Here is a 21,390-nt window from a genome sequence, read left to right on the forward strand (position 1 = left end):
AGTAAATCAGTATTGAAATTCCAAATCACAAGTAACTGTGATAATACTTTAGGACTGAAAGTATTTTGAATGTTTTCCAGTTACTAATACATCTCCATAAATCATCATTTTTAAAAATAATATAGAAAGAGGAGTCGTCATGCCCAGCTGATGGAACATTGGATTTAGGCTGTGAGTCTGAATTGGATGGCACAGAAATGGCGGAGGCCAATGCCAATGGAGAAGGAAATGGAGGTAAGTGTGTGAATTTCAAGATATAAACCCTCTTCTCTTAAAAGTTATGTAGAATTCCAATAATTCACTAATTGAATTCCCTACCATTGTAGATATAATTTTCTTCTAAGTTTTTTACCACTTACTTAGATTTATCATCAAATCATTTTGATTCAAAAAGTTAGAACCTACAAAAAGTGTATAGTTCTTTGCTTTCCGTTTTTTTAACAGTATGGATTTCCCTGAATAACATTCTTGAGTTTTATCAGTATGTTTCTCCTGTAAGGTGAGAGGGTTACTGGGGATGTCTAGTGCTTTTATTCTCATGTGAGGACTGAGAATGCTAATGTTTTATTTCTGATTGTGCTGATTTTTCCTGTGATCACAAGTACTTTTATGATAGCTTTGTTCCTTGGTTTGCCCTTAGTAAATTAAACTTAGTGTTAACATTCTTCGCAGTGAAACAAGGGTCAAATAAGTTACATTCTTGTGAAACACTTTTGAAAAGTGAGTGACTCTTCCAGAATTCAAGGGGGGACATTTTTCACCTCTGAATTCTAACCATGTTAATTCATTTTTATCTTTCTTAAGACATTTGCATTATGATCCCGTTGGTGTATGTAATTTTTATACTGTGGTTTTGGCAAATATTTGTTCCACAAAAACTGCTATATTTTTTTCCAGCTACCCACTGGTCCCACAAGTGACCCAGATCATGATTGGGGAGGAAGACTATGTCAGTAAAGTCTCTGTCCGTGGACTCATAGAAATCAGTAAATTATCTTTAAGCAAACAAACCTTAAAGGATCCTTGCAGAAATATCGTATTTCAGTAATAGCCCAAAGCCATTCATTTTATTAATGGCCAGAGGAGTCCCTTTGTATTCTGACTGGACACTCCTGCCCTTTAAGCTGGTGTGCTTTCTGATAGTCCCCTTGAGACTGACTCTCCTTCAGCCCCTATCTGATCTACAGCAGAGGTTGTGAATTAACGTAGGAAACACAGATTCTTGTCTTAGTAAAACGGCTGAAGTCAGCTTTGTAGACTTTTTTCTTTTTTCACCAACTTTCATTTAATTTGATGTCCCTTTTCCCATATGTTTTGAAAACTCAAGTCGACTCCTCACCAATGTTGAGGTATTACTGTGACCTTTGGCAAGTCCTGGTGGTTAGAGAGAGAACAAGGCAGAGATGCACGGCAATTTCTGGCTTTCTAGAAGGGCTGGTGAGTGGGGCAAACTCTTCTCCTTCAGTAGGATGAAGGGGAATCTTACTGAGTCATTCCTCTTGTACTGCCTGCTTGGATGAGCACTTGCATACTCTCTCTCTGTCACGCATCTATTGGGCTTCTACTATGTGCCAAGTGCTGTTCTCGAGATTGCAGTTACAGTGGTGAAAACAAGAACAAAAAGGGACCTCTCATGGATCTTACGTTGGTAGAGAGACAGACAATAAACAAAATAAATATGTAAAATTTATAGCTTATTCAGTGCTGACAAGTGATATGGGGCAAAATAAATAAGAAGATGAGTGGGAGAGAGGGATACATTTGAAAAAAAGACCCAAGGAGAGTGAGGGAGCAGGTATTTAATGGGAGAGAGTTATAGGTAGAAGCAGTAGCAATTACAAAGGCCTTGAGGCAAGAGAGTGCCTGGAATGTTCTAGAAAGATCAAGAGGCCAGTGTAGTTGGAAGCCAGAGTCAGCAAGGGAGTATGGTAAGACAGGAAGTCAGAGAAGTTATGGGGCCAGGTTGTATAGTGCCTTGATATTGGCTTTTGTTTTGAGTGAGATGTTAAACCATTGTAGGATTTTGAGCTAGAGAGACAATGATCTCATTTAGATTTTAGCAGGATCACTAAGTACAAGAAATATATATAGGGAAACAAGGACAAAAACAGGGAGGCCAGTTAGAAAGCTATTGCCACAGCCTAGATAAGAGGCAATGGTGAGTTGAAGACATGTGGATGTGGTGAAAAGTGATTGGATTCTGGATATACATGAAGGTAGAGCCAATAGGACCTGCTGAAATTAGTGTGGTTTTGAAATAAAGAAAGGAGTTGGAGAGGACTGCAGAGTTTGAGTGTGAGCAAATAGAAGAGTAGCATTGTCTTTAACTTAGGTGGAAAATCTGCAAGAGAATCAATTTGGGGCGGGAGCTTAGTTTTGGACATATTAAGTGTGAGATCCATTCTCAACATCCAGATGGTTATGTTAAATAATTGGACTTACCTGTCTTAAATTCATGGGAAAGAACTTGCTAGAGATATACAGTTCGAAGTGGTCAGTTTGCAGGTGATATTTAAAGACAAGAAACTGGATGAGAAAACCAAGGAACCGAAGGTAAATAGAAGAGGCCCAAAAACTGGGCTTAGGACTGCCTGAATTGTAAGAGGTTGGAGAGATTATAGGAACCAGCAAGTGAGACTGAGGATAGATGGACAGGAGAAGGTGTTGTCTGTCCTGGAAACCAAGTGGAGGAAGTGTTTCTGGGGAGAAAGTGACTCAAACGTGTCAAATCCTTTTGATATGTCAACTTATAATGAAGACTAAGAAATAACCATTGCATTTAGCTTTGTAAGGTTATTGATGAACTTTGACAATGATAATTTTTGTTGAATGGTGAGACCGTAAGTCTGACTGGGGCGAGTTCAAGTGAATGGGAGGACAGGGGGCCAGCCCAGTGGCGCAGTGGTTAAGTTTGTGCGCTCTGCTTTGGCGGCCCAGGGTTCACAGTTTTGGATCCTGGGCATGGACCAACGCACTGCTTGTCAAGCCATCCTGTGGTGGCGTCCCATATAAAGTAGAGGAAGATGGGCTCAGGTGTTAGCCCAGGGCCAATCTTCCTCAGCAAAAAGAGGAGGATTGGCAACAGATGTTAGCTCAGGGCTAATCTTCCTCACAAAAAAAAAAAAAAGAGGAAGAAAAAAAGAAAAAGAGAATGAGAGGACAGAAATTGGAGACCCCAAGTGTAGACAATTCTTTTAAGGCTTGTTAAGGTAAAGGGAAGGAGTGAAATAAGAAAATGGCTAGAAGGGAAAATGGAATCAAGCGAACGGTTTTTTAAAATATGAGAGATAATATTAGAATAATTATATACTGATGGGAAAAATCCAGTTGAGGTGAAGAATTTGATAATGAGGAGGATGTCCTGTTGTCATGTACTTGATTAGATGAGAGGGAATGGGATCTATTAAACAGATGAAGAGATTGGCCTTAGTAGTATATAGACAGGTGCTCTAGGAAGCAGTAGGAAAAGTCAGGGTATTTGGATAGAAATGAAAGTAGGTGAGTACATGTGGGAAGGGCTTGTGAAAGTTTGCTTCTTACTGCTTCATTTTTCTCTGAAATAGGAAACAAATTCATCAGCTGAGGGTGAGGATGGGGAGGTAGTTTCGTAGATTTAAGGAGAAGATATAAAATGTTTGTCTAGAATCTGACAGGATTAAGAAACTGTTAAGATTGCTAATCCTGAATTTAATGAGACCAGTCAGCTTGGTTGTACATTTTTCTCCAGTCGTGTTCATGACCAGTTTATAAGTTCGGAGTGAGTACAGAGTTGGATTTGACCAGAGTTAGGATTTTGCCAGGTGTGAATGATGAAGCAAGAGAGGGACAAGGGAGTTGAGGGTGCATGAAATGGAGTCAAGATCAATCTCCATGGAATTTAAGCTGGTTGTGGAAGTGAGTGAAGACATGATTGTGTGAGGGGTGGTGTGAAGGAGGAAGTCTCCTTGGGGTGCAAGGATTGTTTGATTTGGTGTTCTAGAGGAAATGAGTTAGAAGGATAGGTAACGTGAGAGTGGAATGCATGAAACTGAGTTTAGGGTAGTATTATGGAATGTATGCTTGTGGTGACAGGAAAGAAGGAGGCTAGGTTTAAGGCTGTCATGAATGATTATGCAGTGTGTTCACTCTTCTAAGAGGCCTGGCTGAGGCAGCCATCAGTGATGAAATTCAGCAGCCCTCCATCAGCTTAGTGTGATGAGATGGAGCAGGGTTCTACCTGGAGGAATTGTTGCCATTTCTTATTTGCACAAAGATGTTGTAAAAGATGGTGGTGGTCCTGACGTAAAATATTAAAGATTCATCTATGTGGATATTGAAACAGATAATTATGATAGAACTAACATTGAAAGGTATGACACTTAGGAGCTAAAATCTTCAATAAATGGAGAGGGGTAACCCAGGAGTTGGTAAATAAGTAGAGTAAGGAGGAATAATTGGTACTATAGTCTGATGACATGAAATACGTTGGAGGCATCTAAGGAACAGGGAGGGAGACTAGAGGTCACTTCTCCCATTTCCAGGCCCAGTGGTACAAGATATGAGGGAAAGAAAAGGGCTACTACCTAAAAGGGTTCGAAGGGAAGTAGTGTCCATAGGAGAGAGCCAGGTTTTGTAGATCAAGATGTGAAGGGAGTGTTCAGAGAAAGGGTAGAGGTTATGGGAGATTTTGCTGATGACTAATCCTGAATTTCAGAGGAAACAGTGGGAAGGTTTTAATGGCTGGGAAGGGGTGGCGGAAGGGTGAGAGCAGTCAGCCATAATTAAACCAAAACAGGGATAAGCAAACTCCCCTAATTTGAAATGTGAATAAGTACTTCACAAAATAACACATACCCACACATCTCCAGCTAATGTGATCAAGACTAGATTTCCTGGCCTCTCCTTTGAAGTTGCATTAGGAAAATTGCTTTGGGGAATCACTGAAAGAATAGTAAATAGCTAATTTCCTTGAGTATTCCTTGACTTGCCCACTTTTGCATCTTATTGCCAACCACAATTGCTTCTTGTAGGATGAGTATGTTTCCTATTCATGTAAATACCGTATACTTCTGCGTATAGCCCATTCACGTAGCTTTAGGGTACATTTTCAAACCTAGATATTGAAAATATATTTCGTGCTTACAGCTCCCAGCCTTTGTGACCCGTTTACAAGTATATTGTTTTATTCCTCACAACATTCCTGTGAGACAATCTTCCTAGGCTCTGTTATTTTTCTATTTTTTTATTTTTATTTTGTTACTGGTAAGGAAACAAACTTAGAGAGGTTAGGTTAAATGTCTCATCCAAGTGGCAAGCCCAGGTAGATGTGGGTGACACCAAAAGCCAGGTTCTCACCTCTCTGATACTTTCCCTGAAATTATGGGGAACACTATTAGCCAGGAGTCATTGATGCAGTTTGCCTTTCCAACATTTGTCCAAATCTATTCTAATTATAAACTTGAGAATTTGACAAAGAGGAACCCCTGGTTTATTCAAATGAAGGAGTGGGATACCACATGATTTCTTACAAATGAGTAATAAATTCCATGAAACTGAACTGGCTTAGGTGATTTCCTTGCTTACTCTGTTTCTAATACATATTTGAACCAGAAGTTAGAATGGATATAATTTCCACACTTCTTACAGCTGTACAAATATACTTTGAAAATATAATCAGAGAGAGAAGGTGAGGATGTGTGGGGATGTGTGGACATGGGAGAAAGGGCAAGGGGAGAGGAGGAGGTGAAGAGGAGGGTCCCACCATCTGTTTTTTTTTCCTAAATCTTTGTTCCCTTCCTCCTCTTCCATTCCTCCTTTGGGATGAAAGAGTGGGAAGTATTGAGGTGAATAATAGTGATCAATTGGTAAGATACCCTCGTGGCAATCCAAAGAATAAATCTCTGCTACCATCGAGTTATTTCAAATTAACAAGGATTAATTGACATTTGCTTGCACCATTAAAGAGGGTAAGCAGAGAAGTATTTGAAAAGAAAGCACTTTACGAAAACTGATAATAAAAGAAATCTTAGCACCTTGATTCCAGTAGTGATTCTATTACCACAGAGTTAAGATAATAATAATAATGCTATAGTCCTCTTCTTGCAATCAGTTGGCCAGCAAAATAGATTCTTTTTAAATGGGAGATGCTTTGCAAGATGTTTTGTTTTAAAGTTTTGTTGAAAAATTTTACAATGTGGGAGAAGTGGTATACTATTGGTTATAGAATTTACAAGACACAAAACTATAATTATGCGGTATGTTTCTTTGACTCCTAAATAGTTTCTCAAGTTAATAAGAATTAGACATGTAGACTCGAGAAAGTAAACTCTTCGAATTTTACAAGCTTAGCTGTAGAGATCGAAGAGTGATTTAGGCGGATTACTTGATATATCTTTGTTGACAACCCATGACCATTTATGCCAATATAAGTATAGATCTATGTCATCCAAAGAAAATATTTTGAATTTTATGGGCTATTTTAGTCAGAGATTTATGGGTGTGTTTGTGTCTGAGTTGTTTTCTGAACATAATGCATTGGTATATCATGATTTTGCTCACATGTATTAAGTTGACTTAGAGTGCATTGCTGGCTGCAGAATCCATACATATTTTATATGAAATGCTACCGTCAGTAGATAGTCTTCACCCTCTTCACCTTCTATTTATAAATTGTTATTAACAAGAAAAAAATGGGTTTCTCTTTTTGTGGCCCTAATATATTTTATGTTTAAAATAAAAAGCAACCATCCTATTTGATTTTTTTAAAATGAGGAAACTGGAGAATGTACAATTTTCATCCACAGAGATCAAAAAAGGTTCTGCTTGTTATTAACTGTAATGGCTTTCAGGGAGGAAGCAGCACTCTAGTGGGGGAATTAGTATTTTAAAAGTCTCTATTTAGGGGAAAAAAATTATAGAGAACATGTATCCTATGTTTTAGTCCTTAGATCCCAGGGTAAATAATGATTCCAACATTCGAAGAATTTTATATGGTACTTTTTCATTATTCTTTATGGCCAGTTTTATAAGTGGGTTTCTGATTGTATGATTTTTGGCAGAATTGTGTTAACTTAATGAAACATTATTCATTTCTCGCTCTGTTTTTGTTGGCTCAGAGGCCACAGTTTGAGGGATCTTTTTTCAAGAGTGAAAAGTGCTTTAAGATGGCCTGAAGTGTGTGGATAGGATCTCTGTTGAGACATCAATTACATACAGATGAGGAGCTTCCTGGAAGAAGGGAGAAGTGTATTAATGAAGGTCTAGGCTCCCTTGGGGAGTAGTCATACTGACAGTTTATCAGGGGCAATTTTATACCAGGGTAGGGGAAAGGAAAATGAGGGGACTGTGGAGTTGTGAAGGGAGTATTTTGAGTCACTTTGGAAGATGTTGCCAACCTATTTGGTGTCTCTTTCCTTGTGGTGTTATTGGTCTTGTTTTCCTGGAGGTTTTTCGTAGCTTGTCTGTGACTGCTCCAGTGTGACTTTCCACTGTGTGTGTGCCTTCATCTTTGTGTTCATGATCAATTTCTACCTGACAGCCGTTCCTAGGAACCTTGTAGATTGGGCGAAGGAAATGCTTTCAGTGACTGTACCAGGTTTCCTGATTTTCTTAGTTTAAGCTAATTTGTCTTTTATCCAACATCTGCATTTTCGTTAACAGCTTCGTTAAGCTCATGGAGACACCTGTTCTACATTGGTGGCCTAGAGAAACTTAAGTATGTGAAAATTATGTTGTTTTAGTTACACATGGAAGAAAATACAGAGGAAAAAGAACACTCTTCACAGTCAGAAATGACCATCGGCAGGATATAAAACTTCCTCTGCCCACTCTTTCTTATTCTCCCCTCTTTCATCCCAGCCCACAGCTTTCATAGTTCATGAGAAGTATGAGGGACTTCAAAAGTTCATGCAGGCCTGGATCCTCCCTCATGCCAGCATTTTACTTAAACCAGTCGATTCAATTAGACATTATTCTGGTAGTAAATCTCCAGAGAAATAGAAATCTCACAGTCTACTGTATATTTGTCTCTGTGTTTTTGATAACCTTTATAGTCAATTTTTTCCTTATGCCGAAATCTTTTGTGCTTTTAATTAAACTCATTTTCTCTTTTTTTCTCGCTGCTGATGGAGAACAGCTGGGCACCATCGAGATACCACCCCCTTTGTCTTAATGTCTCCAAATGACTTATCCCAGCTCTTTCAAACATTACTTATAGATATCATTTTCCATTTCTTTTACCCATAAGGGACCTCTTTTTCTTACATAGTTCCCCTTGAACTGTGAACTTAGTTCTTGTGTAAATGGATTTTGGTCAATTTTAACAGCCCAGAGTCATAGAGGAAAAGAAAGTTTTCTTTTTAAGTGCAGATAAAGTGACCCATTTAAGTGTACTTTCTCTCTCTTTTCTTGTACTATGAGAGAAATATTTCATAATACAGAGATAAAGATTGGAAAGAGAGTATGATCTCATAACAAAAACAAACTCCCTCTCAAATAAAACCCAAATTAAAGGTATTCCCCCAATTACTCATCTTAACTAGCCAAATTCCTGTTTGATTTATATAGTTTGTGATTGGTATATAGGAACAAAGCACTCATGCTCTTAAGAAAATTAAGTACTTTTTTCATTGATGCCAGATAATCCATTCTCTCTTTTTTTCTCTAAACAGTTAACCACCTGAATACCTTATCTAACTCCGTTTATTCTACACTGGAGTTATCTTTTATATATTGAAGTATAAAGTAATTAGTAGCTGAGTGAAGCACTTATCCTTGACCTGTACCAAGCTTTTAATGATATTCTTCTTGCCTACTTTTTTCTATTTCTCGTTTTTCTAGGTGGATTGCTATATTTCTGTGTAGAGGTTTCAGGAACCTGATGCAGTGTAGAGGATCACAGGTGTTATGTGGTATAAAAGAAATAGTGTCTAATGTTTTCCCCCAACACAAGCAGCTTATTGTGTTATTACTCTCCACAATTCTGAGAGTAGAATCTGCATTGTTTCGATAGTAGGAGGGGGTTAAGTGGTTAAAAGCTGGTACCTATAGGATAGGCTTTTGCTATTAAATATTCCTATTTCTGGTTTGAGTTTCTCTATGCTTGTCTGAGGTTAAAGGGATATATTTATGGATATCCAGAGACATTAGTATAACTAAATTGCTCTGGTGATAACCTGAGTGCTTGTAAGAGAGATTCCTATAGCTATACTTTCAGTGTGTAAATGTTCCTCCTAGTTACCTTTGGAGCTTCAGTGTCCTGTCCAGTGTAAACCAAAGTGTTTGTGAACCATTTGTGAACATTGCAATGAAATTGTGGTATATCCAGTTTTGTAATATCACATGAGTATCATTTGGAGCATATGTTATCAGCCACTGAAATTAAGGTGTCTGGCGTGATTACATCTTGTAGGAGCATGTTCTTGTCGATATACATTGCTGGTATAATTATCATCTGATTCACCATTCCTCTTAGTTTATTTTGCTCTCTTTTCTGCAAACCTCTTCTGAATAAGAAGAGGGCTACATTGGGTTAATGAAGTAGGCTATAAAATATAGTAAAAATTTCAGTGATATTAGGTAGGTATATTTTATTCACAGACAATATTCTAAATATTCTCAAGTATCAATACTTATAATATTTAGACACTTTCTCCCTTAAAAGTTTCTTAGGGGAAAATTGCTATTTCCATTATTTTATTGCTGGTATCTCTCTATTTAAATGCTGGTCTTTCTTGGCATCTTGTACCCTTTGAATGTTTTCTTTTAATGCAACAAGGGAAATTGTTTAAATACAGATACCTATACCAATCTTGGAATAAGGAATGCTTTGAGAGAGGGCAGTTCTCCTTAGTCTGGATCCAAAAAGGATTAAGGAATTATCTTTTCTCTGAAAGAAATGGAGTCCAGGAAAGATTTAGTTGAGGTCAAATTGGTTTGGCTGGTCATCATTAAGTCATTTTGAGCAGATTTTGGCATGTGTTTTGTTGCTGTATACATCCAGAATATCTGATATGCACAATTTCAAATGTAAGTATGATACATAAAACGTGTTACAATCCAAACATAGGCTTTTTTGATCATTTGCCATCTGGGGATATTTTTGAATTATCTGCTTATTGGTCTTTCAAAGCAAATTTTAGTTATTGCTGCTAGGTTTTCATAGACTTGGTTTTCCTCAGGTTGAGTTAATAGTTCCATGTCATTGTTCTTTGAAAAAATATATATTTTTAAAAACCTGTGGTCTCAAATTCAGGTCTGGCATCTTATTCACTGTTTTCCCCCTGCATCTTATACAGTGCTTGGCATGAAGGTGCTCAGTAAAAGTTTTGCCATTAGATGAATGATTAATAAATAAATAAGCTCCTCTAAGACTCAGGCCTCTTTTAAAATGTGATTGAATTCTAACAGTTTGCCACCGTGTTATTCCTAATGTACTGTGTGCTCTTTGACTTAAACTTTTTATTTATAAAAACAGTATTAAGCCTATAGAGTATGTCAGGATCATTTCTATTGAAAACTGTTTTGATTTGAGAGCATCTAGTTTAATTGTTCAGAAAATTGAAAGAGAGTGGTTGTAGGGAGAACTGATAGAAATGAAATTGATCAAGGGATGCTCCTCTCCCTGCCTTGATGAGACATTTGAGCACGTGACCTCAGATGGCCTGTTGCTTGTTGTGTGGTTTGATGGCACATAGAGCAATTAATATCTTTGTTGCAGTGACTGTGTTATGCCCAGATCCTGGTCTGTTTTGTGGTTCTGCCCCCACACAGCTCCTGCCGTTTCAAGTAAGCATTGTGATTTCTAATTTTGACTTTTAAATTATATTTATTTTTATTTCACTCTGCAAAACCTCCAAACTGTGACTTTCCTCTTAAAATAAAGCATTGAATAAGGACAGCGAAGGAAATTTATCTACATTTAGTGGCAGGTCATGCGACTTCCCACTGGCTTACGTAGGGCGTTTTGTGGTTCGCTTTTCATATTTTCCCTAATTGACTTCAGGATAATTAAAAAAAAATTTTTAATAAGGCTCTGTTTTCAAATAAAAAAATTCACCTTTTATGTACGCTTTTCCATAATGAAAAACTATGCTTTGCTGACCTACTCTTCCATGAATTCTTATTAGAAATAGTAATTGGAAGTTAGCTTTAAAAATAGATACTTTAGATAAATTTAATGAAAATCAAATTTGACGATTTAGTTTAATAAACATTTAGAGATCAACTGCTCTATGCCTATCTTTGCACATAAGTAAGTCCCTGAGTTGCTTAGCCGGGGGGGGGGGGCGGGGGGCCGGGGCTCCAGTGTTGCGAGGGCTGTCATGAATTCGTACTGCAAGTTCCAAGGAAACATGGGTAGGGGCAGAGTAAGTCTACCTCAGGCTGGGACAGTCGGGGAAGCTTTGGGGGAAGCTGTTCAAGTTTGGTCTGTCAAGATGAGTCTGCTCAGCAGGGAGGTGGAGAAGGGTACTTGGAAGAGGGACAGTCAGAACAAATACACCAAATACAGCAAGTGTGCGTGTCAGGAAATACCACAGGATCTCAATGGGCTGGAACAGAGAGGGTGGGAGTTGAGGAGATGACCAAGAAGTGAGAAGTAAAAGTAGAGACAGTCAAGATTGCATTCTGATTTCTCCCTTCTTTGTGTCTTGGGTGAAGGGTCAAAGCCCTCTTATACATCTGTCACTGGATTAGTAATAGGATTGGGGGAAATAGCACCCATACCTTCTCTCTAGCACTCAACTTGAAAAATATGAGCTCTCACCCATATTTTCTAGCTCCGTCGCATTTTCAAGTGGAATGGTGAATGAAAAAGAGGAGAGAGAGGGACAGTTGGAGACTCTGAGAAAAGAGGCTGAAATCCAGTGTTGCTGGGACACAGTCACCAGTGTCTCTAGCCTTCAAGGCTGTTTCATGATTACCTATCATCCTCCATCTCTCTTTGCTCCCAAGCCTTCTAAGTAGAATATTTTGGAGGAGGGGTTTGGGAATCTGAGTGTGAGTGAGAGTAGAGGTGGGTGAGCAGCACATACTGAGAATCCCATCAACAATTTGAATTTAAAACTAGCAGATTAGCTTTTAACTATGTTTTAGTTAAGGCAGGCAAAATGTAGACAGAAATAATATTTCTATAGCTTTTTAAAAATATTTCCTCATCTTCAATTTGTCCACCTGTGAAAGGGCAGGCAGTCTTGTGGGGTTTTGAGGTATAAAATCCTGGCATTCGTTTTGTGATGGTGCTAGTGCACAGTTAGGAAGAAAAAAAAATCTCGCATTCTGTTCTGAATGCCAAGAAGATATCACTTTCTAAGCTGCATGTCAGTGTTTGATATTTATTGGATAAAACATCTGTCCTAATTCTTCAGTTTCCTGGCTCCTGTTGTAATTTCATATACAGGGAATTTCCCCTGGTCCTTTCTTTAACATTAATTTTTCTTTGGCTTATATTTCAGAGGCCAAACTCAGTCCCTTTAGATAAACATTCAGGCAACTGTTTAAAATAAGCCTTGTATTATTTATTTATCACATCTGTTATTTAAAAAGCTGCAAGAATAAGTAAAAGTGAAAGCCATGTATTGTTTCAGAATATGAATCTGCCATGAACCTGCACAATCCAATTACTCAGTGGGTGTTTTGGGGTTCAGTCACCCTCATCTTATACGTGGCAAGAGAATGAATCAAGTCGCTCACATGCCCAGGTTTAGGGTCTATATTTGTCAGCACACACACACCACACACACACACACACACACACACACACACACACTATTGGAGCCTAGGGATGCATTACATTGTGCCCCACCCATTTTTTTCTTCTTTGATTTTTTTTCCTTAAAAATAAGGTTTTTTTAACTGAAAGGAACACTCACCTATAGATTTTGTTTTCTATTACGTTTGCTTTCTTTAAGAGTCTATAATTATTTTATCAGAAATAAATAACTAGGGAAAAATGGTTTGACTCAGAGAAATAGGACTAAGTTCCAGAAAGAGCAATTGGGGAGAAAGATGACTGTGTAGTAAAGGAATTCTCATGATGCTTCACTTGGGTCTAGGATGGAATGTAAGATAAAGCAAATCGAATTGAGTGAAAGGAAAATGAATCATCTTGAGAAAAAACTTTGTAGTATTCTTTGATGCTGTTTCAGTTTTACTGAATTTCTGGGCTTTAAATTGAGCAGAATCTTTTAGTAACACTATATGTAAATAAATGTGGATCACTGTTAACATGGTGCAGTAGTGAATTTAAACCAAACTGTACAGTGTATTTGCTGATACTGAAATAAGTATCACGATACCCTATGGTTTCCTACGTCAGAGAAAAATAGAACAAGTTGTAAGTTAGATAGATATCTGTTATCCTCAGGAAGGACAGCTGATTGTGTACTGCTTATTGTAGCAGTCAGAAAATATAAGGGAGATAAGGCTTTAATTACGTGGTCACTGATTCAGCATTTGTTGTTTTTTGAGCCTACTGCATTGAAGTTTACCTTTGAAGCACTTATGAATGAAATCTTTTCCTAAGAAAATTGGTAAATTTGTTTAGATGTCTAGTAGGCAGAAGCATTTTCATGTTTTCCATAAATTCCCTAAAATCCATGTACTGCATTTGGTTATCCTTTTGAACCAGTAAGTTTCCATTTCTCTAGGTGGAAATACTACTCTAAGAATGTGAAAGTAATAAAACATATTTGGTAATGCACACTTTACTTCTGGCTGGGCTTACATTACATCCATTTAAGTCTGTTCAGTGGGATCATATATCCTGTCTGCCACCTTCCTCTCGCCTCCCCAGTTTGTCATACTTCATAGAGACTTCAGAACACTGAAAAGGCCATCTGTGTAATCAGTGTAAAAATAAATTTATCTTTACAATATAAACTGATGATTATTTCTAATATTTTTTGATAAGCAAGCTTTGGCGAAGTGTTACAAATTACTCTCCTGATCGTTTCAAGGAGAGAAGCCTAGGAGCCATAGTTTATGCAAGCAGTATTATAAAATGTTTCTTAACTGGAACATTCAGACTGTTTTAAGGAAAAATGTCATAATGTATCAAATAGAAAAAAGTCACCTGATCTTTAATTCAGTGACTTGTCTCACTATATCTGTGGGCAAATCCTTTTGCTCCTTTGACCATAGTGTTTCCTAGGTCAATCACTCTCACCCACAGTTCTCAATTTTCCCATGTCAGGGGCTAAATGACTTGTTCCCCCTGCCCTTAGTAACTTCCTGTTTCAATACTTCCAACATGATGCAAGTAGATTAAACTTCTTTAGATATTGAATTTTCCGCATCAGTTCTTGGCTTGAAGGCCAAATATTTTAAGTGGAAAATTACGGGTGTGGCCTTGGATCCCAGCTCTGTTGTTTCATTGGCTTTGTGACCATGGGCAAGTTATTGAGCCTTTCTGAACTCTAATTTTCTCTCTCCAATATGGAGAATAATACCTTTTCATCTTGCAAGGAAGCTGTGAGTATGAAGTGAGATCACATTTGTAAAGCACCTGACATTAATAACTAACAATTATTTTATCTTCCAAAACTTGTGCATTGAATCTTGCTGATCACTTTCTGTATTAAAACAAAAGTTGATTAATTCTTTTTTCCAAACATTCTCTTTCATGTACCACAGTATCATTTCTAGGCAATATGTACTTGAGGGTATCTAAAGCAGCTTGAGTGTTCTCCACACTGTGCATGTGCATATGCTTCCATTTTTGACAAGAATAATTTTTACTCCTCCATCTTCCTTTAAAACTTAGGTCAGAATCCTCCTGAGTTACTGTTCCTTGGAAAATTTTCTTGGATTAGCGTTAACCCTGGTGACCTTAAAAAGTCATATTTTGAGCTTTTACAATATGTTCTCAAGTTATTTTCTTCTAACTTCCTCTTGCCTCCTGCCTTTGACATATGCCTCCATTCTGCCACTAATCATAGCGCTTCCTCACTTTGGTTTTCCAAATAACTCTTTCTCCTCTGCTATGCACAGAACAGGGCCTACATCTGCCAGGGTCACTCTAGTGTTAAACCTGGTCTCTTCGATGGAATGTTTCAGGAACTGAGAGAACGGTTCTAGCTCCGGCACAGGTTTCATAGAGCAGCAGGTGAACGTGGCCCCTTTGGTTACTCATGTCAGCAAGACATGGGTTCTTCTACAAGGCAGTCTTTTCAAAGAAAACGTCTTGTGTAGACTAGGCAACAGGAAAGCTTGACTCTAGTAAAAGTAGGCTTATTATATTGTAACCTGCAGAGGGCATGATTTTCTTTAAAATAATTATCTTAAATTGACACCGAGCATCTTGGATTTCATTTTTCCTCCTCCATGCTATGTGACTTGGCCCTTAGGAGATGATAAACATACCCCAGTAGGCTATAGATTTTATGGGAGGAAGGCTGTTAAATAGAAGAATCGTTAATACTTCTGAGGTTGGTAGATTTAAAACAATTTCATTACTTTAGATTGTTTCTTCAGAATGCCCAGTCTCCACATTCAGATTCTCAAAGTATCTACTGACTCCCACCTCTTGAGGCAGATACTGTGTTCTTTTTTATGTCCATACAATAGCCCTATGACATAGAAATTATCATCAATTAGTGGGTAAGGAAACAGAAGCGCTTACAGAGGTTAAATGTGACTGTGGCCACACAGTTATTAAATGATCCCTTCTTTCAAATCTAGATAGTCTTCTTTTAGCTGTGCTATTTTGCTTTATTTTAGGCATCCATTTTCAACTGGAGAAAAGCTCCAAGTGAGTTAATTACAGTGGATATAAAAAAAGGAATTCAAATTAGTAATATCATTATCTTTCTCTGTTTCTAGTTTGTGCGAAGCAGGTAACTGATGAAGCATCTTCCACTCGAGATTCAAGCCTTACTAACACAGCAGTGCAAAGCAAGTTAGTGTCTTCCTTTCAGCAACACACCAAAAAGGCTCTTAAACAGGTAAGATAGCTGGCATTTGTTCTTTTTCCTTCAGTTCTACCTGCTTAAGGTAGTGGGTTTTATGTGGAGAAAGTAAAATAAATAAGAACATAGCAATCAGAAAGCAATAGAGAGATCCTAAATTTAACCACTTCCATAATATTCGATATACTATTTTTAACCTGTGCTAAAAACTAGGAGAGGCTTGGCTGCGAACTTTGATGTAGAATAGAAAATGTGCTTGAGAAAATGTGCTTGGAAACAAAAACTTGTATTAAGATTTTTTTGTGTCTGATTTATAGTAAACATATTGGGTTAATAAATGCATTGCATATTTTGAAAATAATGTCTCTGTTTATGGTGCTTTTTATCTAATAGTTGAGATAAAAAGTAAACAGATAATTTCTTCTCATTACTGAGATGCGTTAAGTTACAAATAAGAAAAACAGTAATCGTGGCTTACTTATATCTAGAATACCCATCGGTGAGTGTTAATTGGTGCTGGATGGAGGTTAACTTTGCAGTATCATCTCAATATTACATAAGCAGTCTTGACTTGTATGTCCTTGTCCAGAGATGGTGGCGGGTGGTAATGCTTATAAGGTTGGTTTCTGGACTCTGACATACCCTGGTTTCAATCCTTGCTACTCACTGTGTGACTCTGGGCAAGCTACTTTTCTTCTCTGAATCTCAAATTCCTTCTCTAGAAAATGTGGAAAATATTAGTACCCTTCACATGGGAGTGATCTGAGAAGTAAGTGAGGTGATACCTTGAAAGCATGTGGTGGAGTGAGTGTCTAGCCCATAATCATCACTCAATAAATGTTAGCTACTGCTGCCACTTCGGCAAATGCTGAATTGTGCAGAGAAGAAAGGACAAGATGCTATGGTTAGATGAGAACTTTGCACGATGGTAACACTAACTATGTCAATAAATGGGAGGCTTACAAATTTAACCCTGAATTCACGGTTTTCCCGGTGTAACTGCTTTCCTCTTACGTTTATTTTGATCCTTCTGTGACAACCCCTCCACCTTACCTGTTGCTGACGCATACCAAGTCTAGGAATAGAGGTATCATTCTAGTGGTATGTTTATAACAAGCAAAGAGAAACCATGTTTTTAAATAAAGTTAAAAATTTTTTTAAACCCCACCAATCTGTAAAACTTCTTAATATTCACATTCCATCTCCTAGACTTAAAATGTCTCCACCTACTTCCCCTCTACTTCAAATAAGGAAACTTAGGAAAGAAACTTAACATTTTTGTACTAGATTATGTTACTTTTTTCTGTATTAATTATGGAAATTACATATTGGTATTACAGTTAAGGTAGTGACAGTGTTTCGTCTTACGTAGGGCAGGCTTTGCCGAGCTTGCTGTTTGTGTCATTGTTCTCGTGAAATGTTTTAGATGCCAGAAAACAAAACTGAATTCAGTGTTGAGCTTCCCTTTTCATTGATGAAATGAAGGGTGGATGATGGTAGGGAAGCCCGGGAAAAGGCTGATTCAGGTGGCAAATAGGATGCAGGTAATGAAGTACTAACCAGGATAGAACAGAAGGTGCAGAACTGGATGCTGGCAGTCACGGCATTTAAGAAAGATGGATGTGATCATAAACGAAACTCCTACTTGTGAAAGAGCGGTGATTTAGAAAACGTGCGCTCTGTGAAATCTGCCTGTGTGGGAATGTGAAGATACAGATTCAAGTCTCTGTATTGTTATATCTCATTATTTTTTGCTTTCTTCATTTTGCTTTCATATCATATGAACATTTTTTACAATTACTAAAACATCACACAACTTTGAGTTAGTGGTTTTTTGGTTGTGTTTTGTTATAGAGCGTGTGTTCATGGGAAGTGCCACCTGCTTGCTTAGGATCTAAGCCTTGTTTTAAGAAACCTGTCCTGTAAGCTTCTTAATGTCCTGAAAGAGCTATTTATTAATTTCTTAAAACTTCCTGTTGTATAACCAAGTAACAAATTAAGCACCATATATAGCAGATATGCTAATGTTTGATTAATAGTAAAATTCATATTGGACATACATTTAGAAAAAAAGCTGTTCTTTGCAGAATTTTGCCCAAATTCCCTGTAATTGCTGAATTTCTTAAGACAGCATTTCAAAAATTGACTGAACATGCGGCATTTTAAATTGTAGCAGCCTCAGCAAATCTGCAGCTTTCTTTTCTTTTGGATAGTTGAATGACTGTGACCATGTAGAGTTCTTTGTAAGTGTATATATCCATATATATCCATATATGTGTGTTCTGCGTTTTTGAATATATCTTTTGTGTGTATATAAATATGCACAAATCATAATCTCATGAATGTAGAGTCAGCTGAATGACCCTAATAATTTTTTATTTTTACTTTTCTGAATTCTAGACATTATACTTTGGGCATTTTACACGTACTATGCCATTTAATCCTCGTACAAATCCTTTAAAGTATGTATTAGTATCCCCATTTTTCAAATGAGGAAACTAAGGCCCAGACAGGTTAGATAACTTGCCCAAGATTGTCCAGTGATTAAATCTTGCAGATGACATTTGAACCCCAAATCATAGTTTCAGATTCTGCCCTCTTAACTAATACTCCCTTTCAGCATATGGTATCTAATAGGATAGATGAATTTTTGACATTATCCAAGGAAATTTACATTCTTGAATATTTGTTTAGTGTAAGGAAAGCAGTACAGCATAGTCATTAAGAATATTCTTTCCAACACAGGCTGCTTATGTTTAGTATCAGCATGTATTAATGGTAGGCATTCAAGTATATTAGCTCTTTTATCATTTTACTAGAAGTATATTCTGAGTCAGTAGAGATTTCGTAGTTCAACTATACATGGGCCAGTGTAGATTCTTAGACAGAATTAGGTGAAAAAAACAGAAACAAAAAACCCAGTAGCTTTATAAGATAAGTATAGTGAAAAATAATAATTTAAAACAAACCTCCATGCAAAATAAGCCAGATGTAATTTCCCAGATCTGAAGTCCCCACCCTACCCCCACCTGAAGCACGTTGCTATGGAGAGTGAGTTTTTTTACTTCATAGTACTGTTGATTGCAGTGTAATTATAGACTGGACGATATGAAGGCTATAATGCCCCTTGGCTATTGACATAGAGTCATTGTTCCCAAATATTTGGGTCCCTTTTACTTTCTAATCATCAGAACATTAGTTAACATCATATGTTGGGTGTAATTGTGTGAATAATGTATTGTTATTTCAGTATTATTTTTCTGAATAAGCATATTCAGAAGTCTCTGGAGAGTAGCAGATTGCTAAGTATTACCTTGTTCCCTGTCTTCTTTCTGCCTTGTTGTTTTAGTTATAATGATCCTAAAAAGTATGAAATGATTAGATTTTGAATTTTAAGGAAGGAAAATTTAGAAAGATTAAATTTTGGAAGTTTTTAAACAGCAGAATCAGATGAAAGATTAAAGAAAGATGAGGTCTGTTGTGATGGGAGTAACATGGTGGAGAACAGAACCTCTCTATCTTGTTCCTGTTGGTTTATTTGCCTTCCTTCATTATTTATTTAGGGAGTTAGAATTTATTCATAAAGTTGCAGATCCTTTTCCCTCTTCATATTGCAAAGCAGATGTATTCTTGGTATTTTGCTTTAGCTTTGTATGTTTGACCAATACTGTGAAATTCCAAAGGTTATGTTGCATAATAGCAGTTTTTGAACGTGGGCATTGAGATTTAGCCACTAGCAACAATGCAAGTTGTTGGTGCCTGCCACAGGCAGCTGTTTCGTATGTGTGTATTTCTAATTATTTTAGCATTCACACCATGGGATATTTTCAGAGTTTTCAGTGAAGGGCTTATTGCATTCAATGCATTCTTTTTTTTGTGTGTGTGTGAGGAAGATCAGCCCTGAGCTAACATCCATGCCAATCCTCCTCTTTTTGCTGAGGAAGACCGGCCCTGAGCTAACATCTATTGCCAATCCTCCTCCTTTTTTCCCCCAAAGCCCCAGTAGATAGTTGTATGTCATAGTTGCACATCCTTCTAGTTGCTCTATGTGGGACGCGGCCTCAGCATGGCCGGAGAAGCGGTGCGTCGGTGCGCGCCCGGGATCCGAACCCGGGCCGCCAGTAGCGGAACGCATGCACTTAACCGCTAAGCCACGGGGCCAGCACTGCCTTCTTAAGTTATGTTGTTGGTGGTGTTTCTCTGTTAAAATAAAGCAGACATTACTTGTTTATGCAAATTCCAAGTTAACAAAAGCCTCTGATTTTAAGTTGTATTGTATTTTTCCTCAGGGTACAAATGAGAACTGTCCTGTATTTTTAGACAAGCTTTATCTGACAAGCTTTCTGTTTAAAAAATAAAATGTTTATCTAAAGGTTTGTTGTCTCTTTTTAAAAGAGAATATTGTGATACATCTCTAGAGGAAAGCATGCTCAGTCACCGTCTTTTGATTTCTTTCTCTTTGCTTGAAGCCAGAATTGTAATTGATGTATGATATGATCTTTACTTGCCCTAGATTGGTTTAGCTCTGTCATGTTTGTTTCCTTTAAAAAGTAGGTTTATTTCCAAGTTTAAGCCTGTAAACTTCTTTCATACTGAATGGTACCTGAAAGTACTAAACTTGGCAAGTCCAGTGTACTCTGTGTAGTTGGGCATGAGGACATTATAATGTGGGCACCTTGAAGGTACATTTCTTCTTAGTGGACTGACTTCACACTTGCCATCTGCTTGTTTATTTAGGTTTTGATATTGCTTCTTTGTGGATTTGAAATTACAGGATTTAAAGTGGTTCAATAAGATTGTCCATTAACATCCCAATGTACAGCTAAGGCTTGAGTGGATGGAGGTGCTTCGTGGATAGCATCCTCCTAAAATGACTCTAGACTAATATAGTGAGACTTGTTATCTAATATCAATGTCAAAATAAAACCACATTATAGATTGATCAACAAGGCCACCACTGAGTAATTAAGACCTTTGGTGTAGCATAGAAAAAGTTGCCCCCGCCCCAAGTTGTCACGACAACAACAGAAAGCTCCCCTTTCTGTGTACCTTTGTGCAGAGCAAACCTTCCACGACCATCTAAAATGGCCCTCTTAATCCTGTTCTCTTAATCTATTACATGGATTTATATTTTGCAGACTGTCGGATACCCAAACTTAGATAATTATAAGTTAAATTGCATTTAACTTATATTTCTGATATAATATAAAATAGGAATTTTCTTGTTCTCTTGAAATTTTAGCTAAAGCTCAAAGTTGAAGACAATGGGATACCACTGTACTCTGTTTTGAAGAGAAGAGTTAGACACAGCCTCAAAGGACTTACTGAGGGAAGGCTAAATGGCCATTGACCATCCTAACAGCCTATATAAAAAAGAGCTCTGTGGATTCCCTATTTAAAACATCTTACCACCACTATTGTCTCTGTTTTATGGGAAATTTACCAAAGTAATTTATCCAGCATCACTCAGCTAGTTAGTTAAGTCTTTCTCTGACTCTATAACCTC

At 37.5% G+C, this 21,390-nt stretch overlaps 1 protein-coding gene across 2 annotated transcripts in view; it reads left to right on the forward strand.

Annotated features, from left to right (window-relative positions):
• ASXL3 (ASXL transcriptional regulator 3) overlaps window positions 1-21,390 on the forward strand; it is a 185,328-nt gene that overhangs the window by 75,507 nt on the left and 88,431 nt on the right. For both annotated transcript variants that reach the window (XM_058556962.1, XM_058556964.1), the window contains 2 exons: window positions 126-234; window positions 15,799-15,920. In XM_058556962.1, the coding sequence (XP_058412945.1) occupies window positions 126-234; window positions 15,799-15,920 (231 nt within the window). The remainder of the gene's footprint in view (window positions 1-125; window positions 235-15,798; window positions 15,921-21,390) is intronic.

The sequence above is a fragment of the Diceros bicornis genome, chromosome 16 (genome assembly GCF_020826845.1).
Source record: "Diceros bicornis minor isolate mBicDic1 chromosome 16, mDicBic1.mat.cur, whole genome shotgun sequence".
NCBI lineage: Eukaryota > Metazoa > Chordata > Mammalia > Perissodactyla > Rhinocerotidae > Diceros > Diceros bicornis.